A 27064-nucleotide genomic window follows, 5' to 3' on the forward strand; every position below is an offset into this window, starting at 1 on the left:
CTGCCTATACAAGGTGGAGGTGTTATGTGGAGCTGGGGCTTCAGGACAAATTGATCTGACCATGGCATGCTTTCTTCTCACAGCACCTTGTAGCACCTTATGGCACCCATAAAACTGAACCCCTTGTCCCAGCTCACATGGGGGTTGTTTAAACTTTAAAGGACAGGCTCTAGCAGCTCCCTAATATTGCTCCCTGAAATTGTAGTACCAATAGCTTTAAAAATGCCCCACAGGTCCATGGAAAGATTATTCAGAAGGAATAATGTCACTGAAAAGTATCACCCCCCCCCCCCAATAAACCCTAGAGCTGAATAACATGCCAGTATTTAGAATACAGGAAACCAGGACTCTGATATTTTTGGGCTCTGGTACACTGGGATTTAAAAAAAATACCCCCCTTTTTTTTTTTGCTGTACACCATAGGCAGAAGGAGCACTGGATAGGTTATCATCCACAAGAAATGGGACTGAACATATTCCAGAAAATGTTAGATACATTCTGTGAAACATTTTCTTCCCTGTATGAGAAAGAAACATACTCATGTTTGGCAAATAATGCTTGATGGTTTCAGGATACTTTTCCTTATTTTGTATTTTCTAAACCCATAACACTCTCCTGCAGCTGAAAGCTAATGCAAAGTATGCAACTAAGATGGAATTTCAACTAAATCTTACTTGCCTGAGGGGCAACTGATACATTACCCAGCAGTTGACAATTCCCTGTGCCTTGAACAGCTTCCTTGGCAGGAGGGCTCTTTGCTTCCAAGAAGGGAGTAGTTGGGAGTTTCTTCCCCTGAGATTTGCTTTCCCTCTGAACCTTCCCTTCAGCTGCAGTACCCCTGGCAACATTTTAGACCCATTTTACAACGGAGAAGGAGCTGTGGGTACATTGTTCCTTGTGGCTGCCATGTAATCTGTAGCGTGCCCTTTAGTGACGCCGTCAAATATGAAGACAGACTCAGAGATGCCTTGTTGAAAAACAAGGCAAAGATGGAGAATGAAGATACCACCCAACAAGAAATAATTAGAAACAGCCTTGTGTTTTTAATTGAAACTTTTTTTCATGTCTTATTCATTTGTTTGTTGTTGTTATAGAATCAAAACACAAGACTTTTCCTTTTAATGAAAAACAGCAGTTGCTTAAACCTGCATTTTTCAAAAATCTTGAATCCGTCTTGTTAAAAGCCTATGAAACGGTCTTTTGTAATGCTGCCAAGACAAATTTTGAACCTTTATGAAATGTGGTATCAAGACAATGATATTTGGTGCAAATAGAAGAGAAAGTTCTGAGGAAAAACCTTGTTGGTCGTAACTGTTTAATCAACTGATCTTAAACTGGGGACTATTACAGTCTCTTTGCAGATCTGACGTGCATGCAGCTGGTTTGCCAAAGGATCAACAATCAGACGTTTCACCACTATGTTCATTTGAGAGGTAATAAAACTAAGGGATTAGCTGTCATATGGTAAAACTGACAACAAATTCTTTTGCACAACAAAAGCTAAGGAAAAAAGCCACCAACCACCCCAAAACAGACAAACAAAAAAATCACCAATAACCCAAATATGAGACTCCCTTCTTGGACTTTTTTTTTTTTTTTAATGAAAGCTGCATTTCTGAAAGTTAAAATTTGGGCAAGTACCTGATTCACTCATTAGAAACGTTCTACAGTTAGAGACCTGTAGAAATAGTTCAGTAATTCAGACTGATTACAATGGAGTTTTACATGCAGCCACTTATGTCCTAAGATTAGAGTGAGGGACAATAGCCGTAAAAATATTTACGCTCAAAAAAAAAAAAAAAACCCAGTCTTGAAAGTACTTAGTAATTTCAATGGCTTGCATAAACATTCTTCTGTCTTAAATACTAACTTAAATACTTCCTGGCTTGGCTAGTCATAGGTTGCTTCCACATGGTGGCAGGGTTCTTGTTGATGCTGCAAATGCAGAAACACTCACAGCAGCTGTGAAGCTTCCATACAGCAAGCTTCCTTGCCCTGGTTCTCAACAGCTGACATTCTCCCGCCACCAGAGGGCTTTAATTTCCCCCCTCTTTATTGGAAATCGATATATTGCTATACACAGTGCTGCGCCAATTGCCAGTTAAGACCTGCCCAAGTCCTTTGATGAAAGAGGCTGAAAGTTGTGCAAAAGCAGCCATATGGAATGAGGGTATGGAAAATGGTGTGGACAGGATCAGGAAGTGCTTTCTTGCCCACATGGCAAGTTATGAGGCACTGGGATACCAATATGGCGAATTAAATATACAGAGTAGACTTCTATGGAGTCTTCAAACTTCCATTGTTCTTAATTCTTTGATATTCAACAAATCCCAACACATTTTGCTCTTTATCTTTTTCAAGGGACATCAATTTTAATGTTTTCAAAACCAACTTCGATTTTGTGAAATAATCTGTTAACAGTGAGTAAGGTTGTTTTAACAAATGCTACTCATAGCTTATGACCCACCAAATAATTTCAAAAAAATATAGTAAAGCAATTCAAGAAGGACTGCAGCAAATCAGCGGAAAGCTGGCAGGTGCATGAATGCTCCATAGTGCTGTGTGGAATTTAAGGGGGGGATCTGCTGCATCCCAGCTATATCAAAACACTGCTGTGATGTGATTTGGCCTCGTTTATAATTACCCAGAAACTGCTTTAAATGACCCCGTGTGCTTTGCACTCTGCTCAGACAAGCCATAAATTGATATTGTTGCACCATCACTTTAGTTTTGAACAGAGTGGCATTGCATATATTGGAGCCTAGCTTATATATGATGCAGAATGAAGCAGGAAAGGCCTAAGAAGGCAGTGACTGGTACCAGATGAAGGTCATCCCCTTACTAGTGTTCTTAGAAAGCTATAGTGGGTAAAGTTGTAGGAGTCAGACGATCACAAATTTCTCTAAGTCTGCTGTGAAGGGCAGCACTTTGACAGTCAGGTTCCAAGTGCTGAAATAACTGCAACAGTAAGTGAGGGGCTAAGAACCTTCACTAGGCAGAGATAGACAGAGGGACAGGCTGCTCCGAGCACTGATTGGTTCTTTTCAGTATTTTTATAAATTATCTGGATGAGTAGATGGAAGGACTACTCATTAAATTTGCTGATGACCACAAATTGGGGAGAGTAGCAAATATACTGGGAGATAGAATTCAATGAAAACTGAACATACTGGAAAAGTGAGTAGATGTGAATAAGATGCAGCTTAACAAGGATAAATGTTATATCTGGGTAACAAAAATGAGAAATATGAATACTAGATAGGGGATATATTTATGGGTAACAGTGTGTGTGAAGAAGATGGTGGGGTCCAGGTGGACTGTAAACCAATTATGAACAGTCAGTGTGTTACAGCTGCAAAAAAAGCTAATATGGTATAAAATCAAAAACATGAGATGTCATAGTCCTGCTGTACACTGCATTAGTCAAGCCACACCTGGAGTACTATCTGCAGTTCTGGAGGCCTCACTTAAAAAAGGATGTGGACAGAATGGGATGGGTGCAGAAGAAAACAACAATTATCAGGGCTTGAAGACCAAGCACTGTTAGGTTAGGCTGAGGGACTAGGGAATGTTCAGTCTGAAGAAGAGGAGGCTGAGGGGGACATGAGTACTCTCTTTAAGTATCTGAAAGGATGTCACTTAGAGCAGTGGTCCCCAACCTTTTATCAGCGGGGACCGGGCAACGCTTGACAATTTTACTGAGCCCTGGGGGGGGGGAGTAGTCTTTTGCCGAGGGACGCCGCCACCTGAGTCCCAGCCCCGCTGCTTTCCCGCCAGTGCCCCTGACTTCCTGCCACCTGCTGGGGGGTGCTGCTAGCAGCAGCTGCGCAGTGCCACGCCGAGGGGGAGCCCCAGCTATGGCGGCCGCCGGAGATCACCAAAGGTGAGCCGGTGGCAGAGTGGCAGGGCAGCCCCCGAGGCAGCAGCTGGGGAGGAAGATGAGGAGGAGCCACGGCCTGGTCCCAACTGATCCACGGACCAGTACTGGTCCCGGGGGTTGGGGACAACTGACTTAGAGGACAGCAGGGAATTGTTCCTGTTTGCAAAAGATGATAGAACTTCCAGAAATGGGTTTAAATTATGGGCAGAAAGCTACTGGCTGGATATTAGGCAAATTAAGTGCATTCAAGCAGTGAAATTAGCTGCCAAAGAAGGTGGTGAGCTCCTGTCATTGGCAGCCTTCAAGCAGTGGCTGGAAAAACATGTCACGGCTGCTTTACACTGATTTTGCATTATGCAGAGGGTGGACTAGATGGCCTATATGGTCCCTTACAACTCTATGATTTTATGATCCAATGAATTCATACTGACAAACAAACTGGCTTGGATCCACTATTGATTTCCGCAATCAGTAGATATTTTCATCTGCAGAATGCAACTCCCTTACATCCCCCCTCCTGCTGTAACCCCATATACTTCTGGCGATGCCTAGGAACAGCATGGTGGGAGGGTGTCTGCAGCAGAAAGGGGGAGTCAGGAAAAAACACCACAATAGAAATCCCATATCATACCCAAGCCAGTGCTTTGCTGACACTTCATGGGCCACATGTATGCTGAAAGTGAACCCTAATTACATTGTAAAAGGCATAATTATTCCCTTCTAAAGTTGAATATGAAAAACTAGGTTTTACAGCATTGAGTATGCAGAGGACTGAATAGCTGGTGGGTAGCTGTGCAAATACTGAAGGTTTCTCTCCTCTGAGTAGCTTTACAGGGGTTTTGGAAATGGGTCACACTTTTTACTTTTTAAAAGGAGACAGAAGAGTCTGACATTTAATAGATAAATAGATAATAGATAAATGGGTGTATATTCATGCAGTACTTTAAACCGCACTCTCTTTTTAAAGTTGCATTGAAGAGGGATCACATCTTCCAGCCTATCAAACTGACATCATTACTACAAAATCTGAAGAATATGTAAAAATTGAGGACGTAGATCTTTGTGGATATTTGAACCGGGTGTGTGTGCAAAAACTGCTGCTTTGAGGCATGCCTGTCCTCACTATTAGTATCCCTACGGCTTGCTTTAATTATTAAAAAGGTGCAACTTACAGGTAATTGTGAGAATAACAAAAAGGATTTGGGGTTCTAGATAGCTGAGATATGAAAGATGAGTTCAGGTTGGAGTCTTGGAAATGGGATGACTGCGCAGAAACCAAAATCTCTAATGCAGGGCTGGTCCGGGTTTTTGGAGTCCTAGGCAAATTATGTCCTGAGCTAGATAGCCCAGGCTAGCCAGATCTCCTCAGATCCCAGAAGCTAAGCAGGGTGGTCCTAGTTAGTATTGGAGACCACTAAGAAATACCAGAGTTGCTACACTGAATCAATATGTTCTGAGCTGACTTGAGCCTTCAGGGAATGGAAGCATAGAAACATGAAAATAAATAAATATAAATAAATTGTATATTAATCTATGGCTGAACAATATGGATCTGAACTTTATTGCCTAGCAAACTGCAGCATTTGTCTTAAAGCAGGGGTAGTCAAACTGCGGGCCTCCAGATGTCCATGGACTACAATTCTCATGAGCCCCTGCCAGCATTCACTGGCAGGGGCTCCTGGGAATTGTAGTCCATGGACATCTGGAGGCCCGCAGTTTGACTACCCCTGTCTTAAATCATCTGCCCCCTTTCCTGATCTGTAATAAACTGAACATTTAGCAATTGCTCAAGATTTTCAGGTAATCAACTGTAAGACTACAGTATAGTTCACCAGGATTTAGAAACCCAAATGGTCTAAAGCTCTTATTTCCTCATTCAAAATATTGATCCTATCACAGTTCATTTTTGAACCACTAAATTTATAATAAAAGGCTGAGCTGCAGGGGAGGACATTATATAAATATTATACCTAAATAAAAAAGTTCTATAGCCAATTACTTTATGTAAACTTGAAAATGTATTTAATTTTATTATTGTTCTTGATGACCTACCAGTAAATACCTGGAAAATGAAATTGCAAACAATATTGGCATTTAAAAACAAATTCAGCATTTAACAGCTAAACTATTAGTTCAAGAGAGACAGCACTGGTTGAGAATTTGCTCATGAGGTACACATGGCTTAATCACTTTTTATTCTCTCTCTCTCTCTCTCTCTCTCTCTCTCTCTCTCCCGCCATTTTCCGTAGACTTGTGGCGGGTTACATAAAACAAATAAACAACCCAATAACACCAATCCCCTTAAAACATAAACCACAAGAAAGTGAGATAATCCCCCTTCCACCCCTATCTTGGTCCTGGTCCCTACCTGCTGGGATGAGCTCCTGGAGGGCCTGCAAAATGGAGCTCTTCCACTAGGTGTTTGGTTGAGGCCATGTGGGGGCCCTGGTGTATGTGATTGGGTTCCCCCCACGAACCCTGTGTGCAGTGCTAGACTGGACCAGGAGCCTTATGTCATTCTTACCTGCCAGCCACACCTTCAATTTCATCTGCACCAAGACCAATGTTCCAGAGCATGGGGAGGGATTGATTTTTAGGTCAGCCCGGATACCGCCATTTTGTGTGTTTTGGGGGATTGCTTTAAGGCGTTTATTAATATTGTATGTCTTGTATGTTTCAGTATTTTCCTTTTTGTGAACTGCTTGCTGGGAGCGGTGGTATAAAAATATAAACATAAATAAATATCATCAGCCAATAATCAGAGGGTGGGGGTTCACATGATGGTACCACGTTGGTTGGAGGATGGAAGTGTTTTCAAATATATTTAGTCTCCTTACCCATAAGCAGAAATCTATCAGGAAATAACACGATACCTGTTGCTGCGCCTCCAAATCTCTGTGTTGCAACTTCTTTTCTGCCAAGCGAACCTGACTGCCATAGTTTTCAAACTCATCTTGCAAACCCTGGAAAATATCAGTACAAAGTAAACATGAACTTTCACAATATCAGAAGAAAACCATGTAGAATAAGTGCAGTAACTGGTAGCAAAAGTAATGGAGTTTTCTTAATCATTTAATCATCCATCCATCCGGCTTCTATTCTACCCTGTGTTGGCTGACATAAAATACTGAATGCAATCTAAAAACAGATTTACATTAAAATTACAGAATAAATTCGTTTCTAATACTGTCCATAAAAAGTCCTATTCTGGGATTGAGGAGGGTATGATGTAACTTCCCCAAGAGAACCAATTGGTAAATGTGAATGCAGGCAGAGAGGACTGAGAGATTTTAATTAATTAGATTTTAAAAGATGAGTACTCACCTCTTTTAATCTATTTCCACTAAAGTGTTTTAATGTGTGCGTGCTTTCATAGATAAAACTGCCCAGGAGTGGAATAGTTTACTACCCTATTTCCCCTCGTTGACCTGATCCTAATAATTTGTAATTCAAGTAAAAACAACTGCAAAGATCCAAACTTTAATCTCTAAGGTCTCATCTGTTTTGACCCTGAATAGCATGGTTGAATTGACATATTCTGTATTGAAATATAAAGGATACACAAGCCAAGAAACATAGGAGGCAATTCATTTTAGACTTCATGGTAGCACCTCCTTCCCCACATGTAAAGTCTGAAATAAATAGAAGCATCTACAAGAACTTGTGGCACAAAGATTTAACAGGATACTCTATTGACTTCTTAGACAATAACACAATAAAGTAGGCTTAAATCATTATCAGGATAAAATTGCTATTCAGATAAGATAAGAGGAGTACTTGTGGTAAATCTTGCAAACTTGTTTTGAAGTAATGCCAGAAGTTAACTTAAAAGTATTAAAGTTATAAAGCTTCAACCTCTCCTGATGCCAAAAACTTTAATCAACACTAAAAAGAGCTTCAGATCTGCCCAATTTCATCCTGTTATATCATACGTACACAATATGTCACATATTAGGAGTCTCCCATAAAACATGTGCAGTTCTGTTTCCTCCTAATGGAATCTAGAGAAGTTAAAAAGGGAGATCCATGCCATATTTTGGCCTCTTGATCTACGGATATAACCTTTTCACCACATGATAAAAAGGGCAGCATTTGTTTCTGCATGATGCTTACCTGAAACTTTTGCTTTTTCAGATTCATACAGTCTCGTTTTAACATGACACAGTACAAATAACTGACAATAGTTTGATTGCCCAAGTGCCTCAGATTTCTCCTCTTCCTGCTAAGCCATTTCAAGAAACTATATTCTACTATATAAATGTGTCATTTGGGTTATGAAGAATGGGGTTCAAATTTATGTGAAATCTTAACAATTTACAAATTGTAAGCCTGATGCAACTTAAGTTCATTACATTTACAAGGTAAGTTAGTAATAACTCCACTGATTTCAATGGGACTTCACTGCAATTAATTTGAGTCGGAGGGGAGACTTTGGAGGCATTTATATTTTTGGGTCTATTTTGTTTAGAAGGCTAGCATGATCATTAGCTATGACATTACATTACCATTTCAAAGAGGGAGATGGGACCAGAGAAGGAATGGAATGTATTGTTTCTGTTGGATCACATCACAGGGACATATAAAGTGTGTGTGTGAGGGGGGGGGAAGTAGAGAAAGTAAATAGAGGGAGCTTTTTCTCTCTCTCTCTCAAAATACTTGGGGGCACCCAATGAAATTGGTGGGAAATAGGTTCAGGACAGCTCAAAATAAATATTTCTTTACTCAACGTGTAGAATTCACAGCCAGTAGAGGTAATGACAGCCAAGAACACAGATAGATTTAAAAGAGGCTAGACACATTCATGGAAGAGAGATGCTTTGGTGGCTACATGGTAGCTGAAGGGAATCTCCATATACAGAAAATGTGACTAGCCCAAGATGACCACCTGGCTGCATGTGGAACAGAAAGGAATCAAAACCGGCTTGCCAGATTAGAAGCCGCTACTCTAACCACCACACCAAGCGGCTGGCAGAAGCAATTTCAGATCAAGGATGAACTCAGATGACTTTTCCTGGCATATCATGTTCCAGATATAGTAATCCATCAGAAATAATATTTTGCCCTTAGGGAAAACATAGATGTTCGTTCCTATATGTTTTCTTCCCATGGTAGCTCTGAGGAGAGGGGAAACAATTGGGGCTAGGGAAATGGCATGAGCGAAAGGGTTAACTCACCTCCCCCAGTCTAACTCAGTCTCCTTAAGCCAGCAGCTGCTATTTACACTTCTAAAAACCATCCAGCTGTGCATAGCTCTCCCTATGTCATGGCTTATTTGTCCCTTAAATTATTTTGCCACATCCTTCCTGTAGGCACAGTCTTCCTGTCCTGGTTTCCTAACAGTCAAATGGAACAGATTCTTCTGGAAGAGAGAATCTGATACTGCTGGAAGGAGAGTTTCATATCAACAGACAAACACCCCTGCAGCTTAAATATCCCATTTTCAGGTTGCCCATCGAAACTCTCATTTGACAATGCTGCAGGGACAGCATTATTTTCTTGCATTTGTAAAAATTCACTAACCAGCATGGTTCTTAACTACTTTTTTATTGACAGGCTTTATTGTTAATAACAGGCACATAATTTGGGCTTCCATACTTTTATAAATTTTAATAAGTGAAATTAATTGAAACAGGAGGAATGCTGAAGAACACAGAAATCCCACTACTGAAGCATTCGTAGATGTGTGCTTTGTGATGTTTTCCCCAAACTGTGTAAGGACTACAAAATGGGCACGACAGTATCCTTGACTTAATCAGCTTCTCTTAACATAGGAGCTTGCAGAAAATGACTCAGCACAGCAACACTGCTATCAAACTATGCGCTCTCACTGGAAAATTCTAGAGACACTAAAAAATACTGTCCTTTCAAAGTCTCCCAGCTGAGAAGGGTGTTGAAAAATGAAAATATTAGTTATTTGCCTTGCTACATTATGAACTCTTCAAAAACACTGCAAATTATGGGTATTTCAACTATCCTCCAAGTTTCCCAGAGAAACATTTTAGGCTCACCACAGTCCTGTAAGGTAGGTGTTTTTGAGTGAAATTATTTGCCCAATCCTATATGGCAACCATAGTTAAATATACATTTGTATTTGTCCCCCCCCCCCCACACACACACACACATCCTATAAGTCCAAGTTTTCCAACTGGAGATGGGCAGAAAGTAGTAAAATGTGGTTTGGTGGTTCTCTCCATGTGGTGACATGGAGAGAAAATTAAATGAAAGGGTGGGGTAACTTCCACCAACTCCAAGGTAGAGGGACATTTGAACATTTAGCCTGAATCTAATCCGAGAAATGTTGCAATAAGAAGACAGAATTAACTGTGAGGAGGGAGAATGAGTTAAAAAGAAACAGTGAACTGTAACAAATAAAAACAAAACCCTTTCCTGCAGTTAATGTTGCAACACAGCCATCTTGAGTTAATAAAATGTCCAGGTGGGCCTCAGAGTGATCTGAACTGTATGCATCTTTGCTTCAGATTATTTGTAGCAGCATCATATCCATTCATTCCATTTCACCTCTTTCTTTCTTTTTAATGTATGCTGTCCAGTCTGGATAGCTTTAATAGCCCATGTCAAAGCAAGAGTCTCAGCACTTATGAAATAATGAAATAAGCACCAATAATAAAAATAATAATCATTGGCACTCATAATTTTTGAAGGCTTTGACAAACCAGTGAGGCAGCTACACTGGTTGCCAGTTTTGGCCCAGATCAAGTTCAAGGTCTTGGTTCTGACTTTTAAGGTCCAGCCTATCTTAGGGACCCCTTGTCTGCTTATATACCCTGCAGGTTCCTTCACTCTGTGCATACTAATCTGATAGTCGTCCCTGGCCCCAGAGAGATATGCCTGGTTTCGACTTGGGACAGAACCTTCTCAGTTCTGGCCCCAACCTGGTATAGTAAGTTCCCAGGAGAGATGAGGCTACTGACAGAGCTGACAAAGTTCCTCAGTGCCTGCAAAACAGGGCTCTTCTGCCAGGTTTACGGTGGAGGCCAGGCCAGTAAGAGTGATGGGCCCAACTCAGGCTTTGCTGTACAACCTTTAGCGCATCCCTTGTTAGATGACTATGGGAAGTAGGAGGGACCTGGCCATCTTGGTACCTTGGAAGTTAGGAGTTTTTATGGGATTTTACACAATTTATATTTTTATGTAACCTGCCTTGAGTCTTTGGAGGAAGGCAGGCTATACATTTAATTATCAATAATAATAATAAATTGGTATAACTGGTTAAAGCAGAAATATGCTTAATTATCAGAAAATAAGGCCTGCTGAAAAAGACCTTACATTCTGTACTCACAGTCCAATCCAATATCCAGGTCGTTGGTTTACAGTTCAGATTATTAAGAAAAACAGAAGAAAACCTAAACTTGATGAAAATCTACACTATCATTTCTAAAAACTACCCAACATCCCAATTTTTACCGTATAAGGGAAGAAAATAGAAACATTCTTGTGCAGACTGAAGGAGAACAATGCCTGATGATGGCAATCACGTTTACTATTCCTACATCTCTTACCCTCATACCTCTATAAATAATACCTCTAACTCAAAATTCTCTATTTCAGTGTGATTATATTGATACACTAAAACACAACATCTCAAATAGGCACATGTCCCTATAGATTACAGATGCACTGAATTGAATTTTATCATAAGATTTGTAAAGATATTAGAAATTCTAAAACGGACATTTCAGAGATTTCCCTGAAATTTAGCTTATGTGCATGATTGAATATCATGCCTTGAATATATGGCCTTTATTCTTCTCAAACTATATATTTAATTGAATTATAGGTGTAAAAATTTAATAATCCTTTTTGTTTCTTTTGGTATAAGGAAAAACATTTCTATTGAGTTTAATTGCATACACATGTTTGCTGTGCACATATGAAAAATTTCTATTTGGGAACTTTTTCAGTTTTGGCAGAAGACCAATATATACAAGAAGTTCTCTCTTTGATGCTATAAATGGTTACTGCACTAGTCATTAAGCTACTAGTTCAATAGAACTACAAACATCACAACAAAAATCTCTCCTATTTCCTTATCCAGAAAACTGAAGGAAAATTTGAATATAATTCCTGAAGCTTGTAACTTACAATATACCTAGAACTAAATGAATAATAATTAAATCTTTATTTTTATAACCCACACTTCCTGCACACTCACGGTGGGTAAATAACGTGGATTTGACAATCAATACAAAATGTTAAAGTATCTTTAATACCATAAAAAACATTATCCTCCTATAGCCCCCAACTGATTCAGGTTTTGACTGAGGAAGGTTAAATCTCTAGAGCAGCCTTTCTCAATTTTTTAACTGTTGAGAACCCCCTGAAATAGCGGTCCCCAACCTTCTTGTAGTTGGGGACCGCCTCTGAGGGTAGGAGAGAGCCGGCGGCCCAGCTGCCGCACGTAAACGTGCACGCGCAGTAACCGTGCATATGCGTTTTCGCCACTAGGTGGCGCTAACGCACATGCGCAGAGCTGCCGCGCGTGCGCGTTTTCGCCAACAGGGGGCGCAAACACGCATGCGCGGCAGCTCCGCGTGTGCGCGTTTGCGTCGCTGGCGTACCGGCGGCCGTGCCTGCCTCTTTCCCCCCCTCTCGCTGTGAGGGGGGAGGCAGGCACGGCCGCTAGTGGCCCGGTACCATGGCCTTCACGGCCCGGGTTGAGGACCCCTGCCCTGAAACATTTCTCAAGCTTTGAGAAACCCCAGAAGTGGTGCAATTGAGCAGAATGGATAGGATCACTGCTGTGTACACCCCCCACCCAGAGCCCCTCTTCTTCCCACCCTTCCAGGTCCATCATTGGCTATTTTGGGAGGGGGAGCTGGCCAACAAATGTTTAACAAATATATATATATATATATATATATATATATATATATATATATATATATATATATATATATATATATATATATATATATATATATATATATATATATATATATATATATATATATATATATATATATATATATATATATATATATATATATATATATATATATATATATATATATATATATATACACACACACACACACACACACACACACACACACACACACACATATATATGCCATCCATTTTGGAAACCCTTCCAGGGCCATTAAGAAACCCTAGGGTTTCACAAAATCCTGGTTGAGAAAGCCTGCTCTAGGGGGCTAGTCCTGTCTCTCTCTATGGTAGTGAGATCAGTATTTCTTCAAGGTTCATCCAGGCACTGACCATATGCCTTTTAATCAAAAACATTAATTTCCCCCTTATTATTTACAACTTGTTCTTGTGGACTGTAAGTTAAATATGAGCAGACAGTGTGATGCAGCGGTAAAATGATGAATGCAGACTTGGGCTGTATCAACTGAGGCATTATATTGAAATTGCAAGATGTCATAGTCCTGCTGTATACTGCATTGATCAGACCACACCTGGGGTACTGTATGAAGTTCTGGAGGCCTCACTTCAAAAACGTTGCAGACAAATTTGAGAGGGTGCAGACAAGAGTGACGCGCAAAGGCTGAGGAACTTGGGAATATTCAGCTTGGAGAAGAAGAGGTTGAGAGGGGATATGATTGCTCTCGTTAAGTATCTGAAAGGTTGTCACTTGGAGGAGAGCAGTGAATGATTCCTGTTGACAGCAGAGGATAGGATCCACAGTATTTGTTTTAAACTATGTGTAAAGTGCTACCAGCTAGATATGAGGGGAGGGGGGGAGAAGAATTCACAGTCAGAGTACTTCAGCATTGGAATCAGCTGCCTAAGGAGGCAGGGAGCTCCACTCACTGACAGTCTTTAAGTAGTGGCTGGAAAGATACTTACCATGAATGTTTTAGGCTGATCCTTGCATTGAGCTGGGGGTTGGACTAGATGGCCTGCATCACCCCTTCCAACTCTTATGATTCTGTTCTAGAATTCTCCAGTTAGGGATATCAAAAACGTCTAATGAAAACCTCACATCACCACATGAGGGAGCTTAAAACTTTGCTTCTCAATAAGATGGGCATTCTCAAACATCATCGCAGTTCCTAAGCTTCTTTCTTGACACTGCATAAGTTTGGGGTCTAACTTCTTCTAGGATACATGAATGAAAGGAATTTACATGTGCAAGAACTACAAAGCAGTATATCCTCATGAGTCTTTGTTAATCCTGCCAAAGAAATAATGTAAAGAGATGTCCATGTGATAGTATAAAACTGTCCATGATATTATAACATTGTATTCAGTGCACTGAGACAGCTGTAGTCGGTATTCTGAAAAGGTTTGCTATAATTGCCCTCTTTACACAACTCTGGGCAAAACCAGAAACAGTTAAAATATTGTTATTAGGATATCACTATTACAATCAGGTAAAAGTTATTGCATTTCTCCTTTGGTCGGGCACAACTATATCTCATGAGACTATAGCTCATGTTTTTCATTAAATGGATCTTCTCAACTCAAAGTTACCATGGCATCTTTAGCATACACTCACGACAGAAAAGTTCAAAACTACCAATTTAAACTACTTAAACTGAGAGGATTTACAAATAATCTAACATTTAGCTGACATATTGTCAAAACGTTTATCACACTACCTTTTGAAGTTTCTTAGCTCTTCTCTAGTCATTAAAGCTTGAACTACTGTTTTGTTATCAGTCTCAAAACACACATGCTAAGATTGTCTCTCCCCTTCAAATACTGCCAGCCATTTGGTCTGATTTCAAAACTAAGAACATCTTGCTTGTCTTAGTTGTGTAAACTAAATACTCCAGAAAAACAGCTGGTCAAGCAGATTAATAGACCTTGATCTTATTAGTTTATGGGGAAAGATGACTGCCTTTTCAAGAATTTAATTTACAGTACTTGAATCTATTTATTTACATTTATAACCCACCTTTTCTGCCATGGACTCATACATATATATACATATATATATGTATTACAGTGTGTATATATATATATATATATATATATATATATATGTATGTATGTATGTATGTATGTATGTATGTATGTATGTATGTATTACAGTGTGTATATATATATATATATATATATATATATATATATATATATATATATATATATACATACATACTGTAATACAGTTGATCACATTTAAAACATGTTAAATTTATAAAATCTAAAAGTCTAAAATCTAAAATCCAGAAGTCTAGAGGCAGGACTCTAGGATCCTGGGGAGGGTGTGATGTAGGAGGGAGGCTGAATTAGACGTTAGCTGTTTTACTGACCTCAACCATAGGCCTTGTACAAAAGCTCCATTTTACAGGCTCTGCAGAACTCAGTGAGCTGATGATTTCTGGGAGCTCATTTCACCAGGCTCTGGTTGAGGCTGGCTGAATTTCTATGGAGCTGAGGACCACTAGCCTGTTCATATTCACCGAGAATAAGGCTCTTTGGGAGACATACTTGGAGAAATAGTCCCTTAGGTACACAGGGCACAGACCACGTATGGCCTTAAAGGTCAATGCCAACACCTTACATTTGACCTGGAATACAATCAGTAACCAGTGCTGTTGCCAGAGAATAGGCTCAATAGGCTCAATCCTGGTCGGGACCTGGGCTGCCATATTTTGTATCAGTTGAAATTTCTGGATCAGGGATAAGAAGAGGAAGAGTTGGTACTTATATGCTGTTTTTCTCTACCTGAAGGAGTCTCAAAGCAGCTTGCAATCACTTTCCTTACCTCTCCCCACAACAGATACCCTGTGAGAAGCCCTGTGTACAGCCAGTTACAGGAATCCAATCTGGAGGTGACCATTGCATGGGTCATTGTGGCTAGTTATTCCAGGGTCAGATAGGCTGGTAATTTGGCTTGATGAAAATGGAAAAAAGCCAGCCATGCTACTCTCATGACCTGGAAACAATGCAAACTTCTCCCCCCGCTCCTCGGCTTGTCAGTCACCACAAGCCACCAATCCCTTCACAGCGGTTGTATTGGGGACTCAAACTTCCTTCCCCCGAGCCCCAAAATTATTTTTTTAAGTGCACTTCCACATTCCTATGGAGAAATGCCACAACACCAAAGCACTTTAAAAAAAACTAACACTTCCACCTTGCTATGGAAAAATGTCACAACAAAGAAACATTCCCTCCTCTTTTTGGGATTCTTCGTGTAATGGTATCTATGTGTTCAGATAGATTTGTGATAAGCTGGCCATGGTAATTGGAATCTGATGAGTGATTGTGTGTTCACAGTAAGGTTTAAAAACAAAAAGCACGGATGCCTAGCTGATCGGGAGAGGGCTGCTTCATGACACTTCCCCTCCCCACTTCCCTGTTCTTACCCCACCGCTACAAAACACAAACAGGAATGTGTTTTGGCTGTCTGATCCTAAAATGACCATGCACAGTGAGGAGAAAATTTTATTTTTACATGGGGAACATAGCTTTGTGGTCCTGCAGCAACGTGGATTGTGCCAGTAAAAAAAAATCACAATCAGGAAATGGAGAGTGGAGGGCGGGTGCAAAGGCGGGCAAAACGCTGCTGAGACTGTTGCATGTTTCTCCATCTACACAGGCCTGCCCTGTTTGCTCCTTGGATTGCTGTGTGGTAAGAAATGGCAGAAGGAAGGACTCCCTGGAGAAGAGCCTAATGCTGGGAGTGATCGAGGGCAAAAGAAGAAGGGGACGACAGAGAATGAGGTGGATGGATGGAGCCACTGAAGCAGTAGGTGCAAACTTAAAAGGACTCCAGGGAATGGTAGAGGACAGGAAGGCCTGGAGGATCATTGTCCATGGGGTCGCGATGGGTCGGACACGACTTCGCACATAACAACAACAACAACAACAACAACAAGAATTGGCAAATCAAGTTATGGCGATTTCCCTCATTGTGGAGCGAATTTGACTAAAACTCACGCCAGCTACTTGAGAGCTCCAGGTTGCTGCTGACGTCATCAACTGATGTGGAAGCAGCACTAAAGCCTGAAAGCAACGAGAGGCTGTCCCGGGGGCAAATTCATTGTGCGGAACCGATCAAGTGGAGGAGCTGGGAGGTTCCTGCATTCCTCTTCTCAGCTTCACAGATGGGTAGTAGAGTTTCTCTGCAGTTCTGCAGATGTTAGGCTCAGTTTGGTCACATTAATCCAAGGAATCAAATCTGGTGGCTGATAGCTATGCAAGCTCTCACTACCTGTCCTCTTTATTTTAAAGACATAAGTCTACTGAGTGCAAGGAAGTTTGTCCTGATCTGGCAAGTTACAGAAAAAATATGGACACAATGCTTGTCAGCAGTAATTAGATAAGAAAAATGTTTCTATGTTCTTCTGGATTTTAATTAACTTTTAAATAAAAAATGGGAAATTTATAATATCCAGATTGATAACCGATGTTTGAAAACCCTAATGAAACTATCCATAGAAAATGTACAATAAAAATGTTCATAATTAAAATCAGATTGCTCTTATCTATAATTTATTCATCAAGTTTATGGAGACTCACATAGCATTGTGCACATGCAGGCTAATTTCAAAAAATTCTGGAGAGCATCAGAAAATGAAGTGCTACTCCTTTCACTTCTGCCTTCTGGTCATGGTGTGAGGAGGAGAGAATGAGGTACCTCATAAAATTATGGCACCCAATGAACTTACAGCAGGGACACAGGGAGGAAGGTATGACTGTACAAATGACCACTTGATAAAGAGCTGTTACAGGTAACTAGATTTTATCTTTGTGGCCTCTGTGAAGTCCCAGAAGGAAGACTAGTGATTTAATTTACCAAGAAGGATTTTGGATGTGACATTCTCAGATGAAAATGATCTTTAATGCTACTTCTTCCTTTCTAGAGCTGATGCCCAGCAAGTAATAAGCCATGGAAGAAGAGGACCACTTTGCAGTTATGGAGATATCCTCTAAAAGAGCTCCTTTCAGTAAAACAGTTGAAGACCCTAAACTCTGGTTAAGTGTCCCGTGTGGACAGTCTACTTTGCTAGTTCACAGCATATTCTTATGAGGAAAAATATCCAATGGGAGATACTTTGAGAAGATTATTTCTTTACATTCACCTTTTTCACATATCAACCTATTTGTTCTTTGTAAGTAGACTTTAACATCTGGAAACTGTGATATTTGCAGACCTGTTAACATCTGGAGACTGTAATGCAGAATGCAGGAAGGAAAACAAGTAGTACCATTTCTTCGTTAGTGTTGAAATTAGAGACTAACTTGGAAAGAAAATTCATAGTTCTTAAAAATAATTTATCTTTATGGAATTTCAGGAAGGCAGGATCACGCCTTCATGCCATAATTCCATTAATTTTATGGGTAGAGCTGATAGCTAACAAAAACATTGTTTCATGTGTTAAATATTGTAGAGAACAAGTAGCTAGAGGGTCAAAGGATCTGAACATTAACAAGGAAAATACTAGGGGCAAGATACATTTGGTACAGGTAATTTAATTGGAAGGCATATATTTAAGCCTTTCAAAAAGCATTTAGATTTTTTTTTTTTTTTGCAAAAATGTATTTTTCATCTGAAGGATCATGAAAAGGAGCCAGATGTCCTTTCATAGATGTGAATGCAAAATCAATTTATATTACAAATAGTAAATATTCAAACATTTAAAAGTGTGTGGGGGGTACTTTCATGTGAGATGCACAATGTGAGATATTTTTCTACTTGGTCATAAAAGGCTGTCTAGTTTACAAGCATCTATAACAATTTTCTGAATAATTTAGAAGAAAGATACAATCTGGGCAAAGCATTTTTTATGTTGTGATGAATTACCATGAAATTACCCTTCCCTCAAAATGCTTTGTGCTTCTAGAAACCAAGGGCATAAGTAGATGATACACTGTACCTGGCTATGTTCCTGGTTCCTGTTGACAGGTATTCTCTAGGAGTCACGTAAGTATTTTCTGAATATCATAGTTTGATGGTTGGAAGAAAAAGAAAGGCAAATAGCAGAGAGAAACTGAAGAATCATAGAATCGTAGAGTTGGAAGGGGCCACACAGGCCATCTAGTCCAACCCCCTGCTCAACGCAGGATCAGCCCTAAGCATCCTAAAGCATCCAAGAAACTACAACATCCAAGAACTACAACAAACTTTCAAAACATGCCTGCTGTCAGCAGCAGTAAAAAAAATGGCGTGAGAATCACATTCTCGTCTAAGATGTTATGTGAAAACAACTTATACAGCAGCCCTGGATCGCCCGGTGCTTTCTGGGCAAGGATGGTTTCTGCTACCCAATCACTTTTACTCTCTCCTTCTGCTCCACCACCACTTGCTCTTTCTGTCTCCCTATCCCACCACTCTCCTTGTATTCCCCCAAGGCTCCCCCCATCTCCACTCTTGGCAGCTTGCCTGGGTGAGCGTCTTCCCTTCCCCTCACTAGTCTCTGTGGTTTACCTCGAGATGCTCCATGTGAGCCAACAGTTTCTCCTTTCCCCACCCTCCACTGCTCTCTGAAGCTGTTCTTTGATGTGGGGGGTGGGGGAGATAAAGCCACCTGTTCCTTTCAGGTTACTGTTTCCCTAAATTGGTTGAGACTGACTGCTTTGTTACATCAAGGCTGGAAAGAGAATTTTGCAAGTGTTTCACCTTGTGCCTGAGGAGCCATTGTTGGAGCAGATGGCTGACAGCAGCACACACTATGAAGCGTATGGCCTGGCCTCTTCCCCTTGGTGGGGCGGAGCAGAGCAGAGCTGCCGCTGGAGCAGGTATGCGTCATCAGAAGGGGCGTCAGCAGTTGGCCTGAGGTGACAGCAGGCAGCAGTGACAAGGAGAGCCAGAGCACGCATGCTTGTGTGCATGCCTCACCATTCATGAGTTCCCATCCCCTTCCCCCCCATTTCCTTAATCTACTTCCATTGCACAGCTCACTTTGGCCTTCCTAATCAGTATGGGATGCAACAGCAAGGTGGAGCCTCAGTGTGACTCCCTCCCCAGCTCCCACTGTAAAGGCTTTCCCCCCCACTGGGGACATTTGATGGATCTGGGGGTTCTGCTGGGGTGTAAGCTTGGTGAGGGGCTGTACCCAGACACTGTGGGATGAATCCAGAAGGGGAAATCATATGAAAATGGCCCTCCATATTTTTTGTACTAGCTCTTCAATGACATATATACAAGGTACACGTGAATTATTTGTGCTAGCTTCATCTTCTGACTACAACTACCCATGCCATTCCTGCTCAGTTGTAATTTTTCTGGGAATGCAGTAGAAGATGGTATAACCCCCTTCTGCAAGATTGTTCTGTTTGCTATTCTTTAGGATCCAACCCAAAAGTACTTTGCTGACATGATCAAAAGCTACCTAAGTATCTCAGACTCACATGGCATTATAACATGACATTTTAAAAGTGGCTCAGCAGACATTTAAATTATATTTTGCATATTTAAATATGTCTTATCCATATTCTGTGTTAACATTTTTCCACAGCCAGTTTCCTGACTAATCTCCTTTAAATCTCTTTAATGTACTATCAATGCAGATGCTATAAGACTTTTAAGGAGAAAAGCTGACTTAGATTCCAACAGTGCTGACAATGTTGCAAATAACATCTATGAATTTCAGGAATGGCAATCATTGAGTTATTGTTGTCAGAATATCTGGAGTCCAACAATGAACCATGAACAGAAGGCACTCAAAAAGATCCCTTTCCTCAGCAGTCCTCTGTGATTCCTGAAGAGCTGATGGTCATGTGTAACTTGTTGAAAAAGCCACAGGGTTCTCTACAGACTTGGGGCTCCTTATCACTTAGAATTGGGGAACATAAGAGGCTAGCTAAGCACTGCAGGTTCTTCCTTTCCTTTCCTTTCCTTTCCTTTCCTTTCCTTTCCTTTCCTTTCCTTTCCTTTCCTTTCCTTTCCTTTCCTTTCCTTTCCTTTCCTTTCCTTTCCTTTCCTTTCCTTCTCTGAAACTGAGCTCTGCCACCTTCTTCAGCATTAATCTGTTTATTTCCTCCCTGGTCTGTCTGTATAGCCTGCCTTTTACTTCCCTCCTTGCTGGTCTTACTCTCATGTCCTCTATCCTTGAGGAGCCAAACATCTACCTCCCCATTTACTTAATAGCTTCTACACTTGGGTCTGGCCTGGCTCCACCTCCGTCTCTGATCCAGGAATCCATCTGTGATCACCTGCTCCCTGGCTTCTCTTGTCTGACTTATGCAGGGAGCCTTTTCCTTGGTACCCTTCCTTCATTTAGAAGACCACTGTCTAAGTACGTAGAATCATCTGTAAACCACTCCAGGAGTGGTATAAATAAAACGCTAAGGGCAAGGGGGCTGGGCGCTGTCTGGGACGGGGAACAGAGCCCATTGGCCCTTGGCCCAGGACTGACAATCAGGGGTGCCAAGCAGGAGGCGCTTGGATTGTCAGTCCTGGGCCAAACAACCAATCGGGAGCTGCGCAGAAGAGAGGCCAATACGGAGCCGTTCACAGTTCAAAACCCTCAGGAGGCACAAGGCAGTGTCTTCAAGCCCCCCACAACAACCTGGGAACCATTAATGCATGCCAGTCGATGCTGCATGTGGCATGCCAGTCGATGCTGCCGCCACAGCCTCAGGACCTCGGCTGAAAACCTCACTCCTCGCCGTGTTTCACAGGCGCTGCCGGCCTCCCACTGCTGAGTACATGCCCCCCAGGGGCCCGCGAACTGCTACCGCACCCACCATCTGTGACTGCCTCAAAAACCCCTGTCCCTCGCCTGAGCCGGCCCAGCGCCACCGCCACCGCCACCGCCCACAGGCTCCTGCCCTCTCCTCCCCTCCCTCCATCAGAGCCTGGGGAATTCACCTCCCTTCCACTGTCACGGCGCGAAGGGCCTTGCCTGCTCAAAGTGGGGGGGGGGGGCTCAGTCCTGGTCACTAACTGACCATTAACGAGCGTCAGGTGTTGTTTCTCTGTGACAGAGATTAGTTTTTATTAAAGTTCATGTGAGAGCACCATTCTTGCCATGTCTTCTGTCATTTCAGATTTAATGTGAGATGCTATTTTTTGAAGCATTATAATACCTGAAATTAATATACATTCCTAAATCAGCAGTAGTTATATCATTTGACTTTTAGCTTTCTAAAAATATATTACTCATAGAATCATAGAGTTGGAAGGGACCTCATGGACCATCTAGTCCACCTCCTGCAGTATGCAGGACACTCAAATCCCAATCGCTCATCTACTGTAACCTGCCACCCCCTTGAGCCTTCACAGAATCAGCCTCTCAGTCAGATGGCTATCCAGCCTCTGTTTAAAAATTTCCAAAGATGGAGAACCCACCACCTCCCGAGGAAGCCTGTTCCACTGAGGAACCACTCTACCTGTCAGGAACTTCTGGATGTTTATTCAAAAATTCTTCTAAATTAATTTCAACCCATTGGTTTCTGGTCCCACCCTCTGGGGAAAGAGAAAACAACTCTGTTCCATCTTCTATATCAGCGATCTGCAACCTTTTTTGGGTTGCGGACCGGTGGGGGGGGGCCATCCGAGCAGGCTGTTGGGGCCACAAACGCGCACGCTTGAAACTGCCACGCGTGCGCGTTTGCAGCCCCACCGTGTGCAAATGCGCGGACCTGCCGTGCATACGCGTTTGCACCATCAACGTGCTGGCAGCCGTGCTTCCCACTTTGGCGGCCGATTTGCTCGCAGCCTGGCAAGTTTCTCGATGCGGGGGCGGGGCGGGGAGAGGGAGACGCGGGCCGGTGGTTGGGGACCATTGTTCTATATGACAACCCTTCATGTATTTGAAGACGGTTATCGTATCACCTCTTAGTCACCTTCTCTCCAGGCTAAACAGACCAAGCTGAGAGGGGATCTGATAACCATCTTCAAGTATTTAAAAGGCTGCCATGTAGAGGATGGAGCCGAGTTGTTCTCTGTTGCCCTGGAGGGATGGACCAGAACCAAGGGGATGCAATTAATTCAAAAGAAATTCCATCTAAACATCTGGAAGAAGTTCCTGACACAGCGGTTTCTCAGTGGAACAGACTTCTTCAGGAGGTGGTGGGCTCTCTCCACCTTTGGAATATTTTAAACAGAGGCTGTATAGCCATCTGATGGAGTGGCTGATTCTGTGAAGGTTCAAGGGGGTGGCAGGTTACAGTGGATGAGCGTTAGGTTTGTGAGTGTCCTGCATAGTGCAGGGGGGTGGACTAGATGACCCAGAAGGTCCCTTCCAACTCTACGTTTCTTTGAATCTATTATTCTATGAAATTATTCTAATTAGGCATTAGTCCTACTTAAAAATGTTAGGGCTTCCTAGATCTGGGTTTTATGGCAAATTTAAGGTCACTGATAGCAAACCAGTTGTCAGGATGGAATAAGCTAAGAACGTCCGACAGTGTGGTCATGCTACACTTAGGGATCACTAGGAACATGCTGAAGGCATGTAAGTCTAAGATTGGGTGCTTACTACCATCCTTCTTGTCAACCAAGAAATAATGAGAGTGAAAACCAGTATTCGTATCAATCAAAGGACCAGGATCAATGGTCCATTTAATGAGGGGAGGTGCTCCTGTTGCAACTCAGGAGGGGTACAATAGGAGAAGAAATAGGGAAATAACCAACAGGTGGTACATGAAACAATAGAAAATATCCTAATTCAACGATGCTGAGAAGTAAGTTATTCCCATTCTTTCAACTATAACAGACAACATGCAGCAAAATAAGTTTTCAAATCTGGCAGGCCTAATCCTCTTTCTTTAGCATCTTGCAATATCTTAATCTAATATGAGGTCTACCCTCACCCTGCCATATAAATTTAAACTGATCTTTTCCCCATTGATTTAATGGTACATCAGATGACAGAACAGGTATTGTCTGAAACAAAACTAACATTCTAGGTAAAACATTAATTTTAATCATCGCTATTCTCCCAGGAACTGAAAGTTGTTTCCCATCTTAATAAGACTTTTATAAAATTTAATTCTAAACCGTGACGTAATTATTTGAAATAAAGAATTCATAAGTATTTCACTTTTTTAAAGTCTCAAAACCAGTTCTTTTTTCAGTTCTATTTCATCTCGCAAGCTCATATTTTTTGCTAACATCTTCGTCTTCTCTTTATTAATTTTAAAACCAGCTGTTAAAACAAATGGTTTCAATTTTGTTATCAACACTCCCATTCAAATTAAGGCAGTGGTGCTCAACCTTGGCATCCCGACCCCAAGTGGAGTCGCCTGGCCCCTTCCACAGGGTTGCCCAGGTTGGTGGCCATTGTGGTGGCGGTGGTAGCTAGCAGCGGTGGCAGCGGTAGCAGGCAGCAGGTGATAGACAGCAGTGGCAGGTGGCAGCAGGCAGTGGTGGGTGGGGTGGTGGTGGCAGCCAGCTTCAATTGTTCTGTGCCTGCCCACTCTACCCCCATGTGCCTGCGTGCGTGTGCCACCCCTGTCACAGTTGGGGTCGCGGCAGTAAGATTGAGAACAGCTGCACTCTGGGATCTTCCACAGTCAAACCCAAATTGTCGGTTTCTCAATGGTAAAGTTGAGAAAGGTTGCCTTAATCCTTTCTTCCTTAAAAGCTGCTAAATTAATTTCCTCATTCATAATTATTAGGAAAAGGTTTGTCTCCAGTATGACTGAGGAATCCTCATTGTAGGCTATATATTATTCTTTCATCTTATTTTATTTTTTTCACTTAGTGATAGTAACTTTTCAGCTATGTTTCATAAGTTCTGATTTCATTTCCACTATGTACTAACAAAAAAGTGAGACTGCTGTTATTTGTTACTTAGACTGGTGTGTATGTATTGCTTTTGTTTGTTTGGATGTTAAGGTTTCAGTTTCAACAATAAATCTATTGATTGAAATATTTAATCCCCTCATCTTGCCTTATATCTTTATTCAGAATTTCAAGAACCAAAATAAATAACAGTGGAGATAATGGGTAACCTTGACTTCTCCCTTTTTGCATCTTCCATAGTTTGGTTAGGTCAGCATGTAGAATTATTTTTGCAGTCTGAATGGTATATACTGAGATTCTCCATTTTTTAAAAATTGTCTAAGTTCAGTTTTTTTCTAAAAACTTAATCAAAAATTCCAATTCAGGTTGTCAAAGGCTTTCTCCATTACAAAAATATTAAACTTCTTATTTTTCATTATGTTTCTTGTCTTGTAGACAATGTCTGCAAGCATCCTTACATTGTCTTTTAACTATAACTTAGGTAACAAACCATACTAGTCATCATGAATAAAGTCCTGTAAAATTCTCTTCATCCACTTTACTAAGATAAACCGCTTTTGATCATTATTCAGTAGTGATACTAGTCTATAGTTTTTGTTCCTCTTTTGGAATCAGTGTTATATTAGCCTCTTTCCATATTTCAGGTATTTTTCCAGTTTGTAAAATGGAGTTAATTGTACTCTGTAACAGTTGTGGCAGTTCATCTTTAAAGCAGTTATAATACAAACCGAGTAGACCATCAGAACTGGTATGTTCCATAATTTCATTTTCTTTATAGCTTCTCCTGCTGCATTTAAAGTTATACGACCATTCGTAATTTACCTTTGATCTTCTGATAGCTCAGGTAGATTTTCCTTTCTAATATACTCTTCAATTTTTGTTAAAGATACTTCATGACTTTTATACAGATTAGAATATTTATGAAAAACTTTTTGTATAATATCATTATCTCTAATTCCTTATTGCAATCTTGAATACTATTCTTACTTTTTTTCATTTCTTAATTTCCAAGCCAACCATGTTCCAGATTTGTTTGCATTTTCAAAATGTTTGTTTTACATAATTCATTTTAATTTCCATTTTTCTTACCATACACATGGAAGGTGCTGCGATATTTTTATCTGAACACTCAGATTTGTATGTTTTTCTCAAGTTTTCCTCCTTTCTTCTAATCTCATCTAATATTCTTTGAACTTTTTCTTGTATCCTTTTTAGTTTTACATTATATAAAATAGCCCCATATAAAATAAAAGTTTTACTAGCATCCCAAACAATTCTCATATTGGTTCCTTTGTATAAATTATTCTCAGAGAATTCTCTTAATTTTTTACAGCTCTCAAACACCACCTCTTTTTGTAGCAAGATTTCAGTTAGTCTGCATCTAAAAATAGTTTATGCTTCATTTTAAACTAAATTTACAGGGTTTTGATCTTAGAAAGTCCGTGGTAAAATGTTGGTTTTAGTAACATAAGAAATCAAATTATTAAAAATTCAGTTGTCTTTCCATTTCTTTATCCAGCAAATCTGATTTGCATTCAAATGTTCGCACTTTTTATGTCACTCATTCTACTTCCTCACTTATTTATTGAACTTCTGTGGCTACTTTAAGAGAATTTTCAAGTCTTTAAAATTCATCTTTGGCCTGTATTTTCAAATTGTTAATATTCTTTTGAAAGTTTACTTCTGATTTATTCAGTCCTGTATCACATCTTTGCTAAAATTGGTTAAATAATTTCTGGAAGTAGTCTGTAATTGCAGTATCTGGGTGAACAACAGTCAAGCCCTTTCATATCTTTGATGTAGCCAGGATATTTAATTTTTAATTCCAATTGGTATATTTATTTTTTCCAGCAGATGGCAGTGTCTTATCACAAATCAAGAAGCAAACTTTAAATTCTACATACCTGGAAAAATCTAGATTTTTATGGAAACTCTTTTGATCATTGTAAGGCGTTCTTGAAATACAAACTTAAATTCTGTTTTTGCAGTGTCCATTATTTCTCTTGATTTAGTGAAGCATATGATATATAAGAAAATCCCTAACATTATCAGGCAATTGTGTAACTTATTAGTAAATTTCTTTCCTCCTTTTTGTTGCTGCAAATTTTCCTTATTGACATAACTGATGGTCCTTCTTGAAGATAAAGGCAGATTCTCAGTCAGACATTTTGTTCACCATAGGGTTGAGCAAGATGTATTTCTTTCCTTCCAGTGGCTCAGACTCAGTGGTCAAACTCATGAGAACAGATGTCTCACCGGGATATTTGTCCTCTCTTCTGTCTTTTTCCACTAAGACCAGCAAAGCTGAATGGATGCAGGTCGGTCATGCTCGTAATGTTTTCAGCTGCTTTTGATGTGGTCAATCACGTGTTACTGGCCCACTGCCTTACCAGGATAGGGGTACGCGGTACAGCTCTTCATTGGCTGTTCTCCTGCCTGTAGAACTAGACCAAGAGGGTCACAGTAGGGAATAAGTTGTTGCGTCCCCATCAACTCCCTTGTGGGGACCCTCAAGGGGCAGTACTATCCACCACTCTTTTCAACTTCTTTTTGCA

General features: G+C 40.7%; 1 protein-coding gene across 9 annotated transcripts in view; it reads right to left on the reverse strand.

The window, feature by feature from the left end:
• Window positions 1-27064, reverse strand: part of CEP112 (centrosomal protein 112) — a 336652-nt gene that overhangs the window by 116017 nt on the left and 193571 nt on the right. For 8 of the 9 annotated variants that reach the window (XM_077328382.1, XM_077328385.1, XM_077328384.1 and 5 more), the window contains one exon: window positions 6754-6843. In XM_077328382.1, the coding sequence (XP_077184497.1) occupies window positions 6754-6843 (90 nt within the window). Of the gene's footprint in view, window positions 1-6753; window positions 6844-27064 lie in introns of those variants that run through there. The other variant, XR_013229509.1, reaches the window with a different exon arrangement.

The sequence above is a fragment of the Paroedura picta genome, chromosome 3, assembly GCF_049243985.1.
Source record: "Paroedura picta isolate Pp20150507F chromosome 3, Ppicta_v3.0, whole genome shotgun sequence".
Lineage (NCBI taxonomy): Eukaryota > Metazoa > Chordata > Lepidosauria > Squamata > Gekkonidae > Paroedura > Paroedura picta.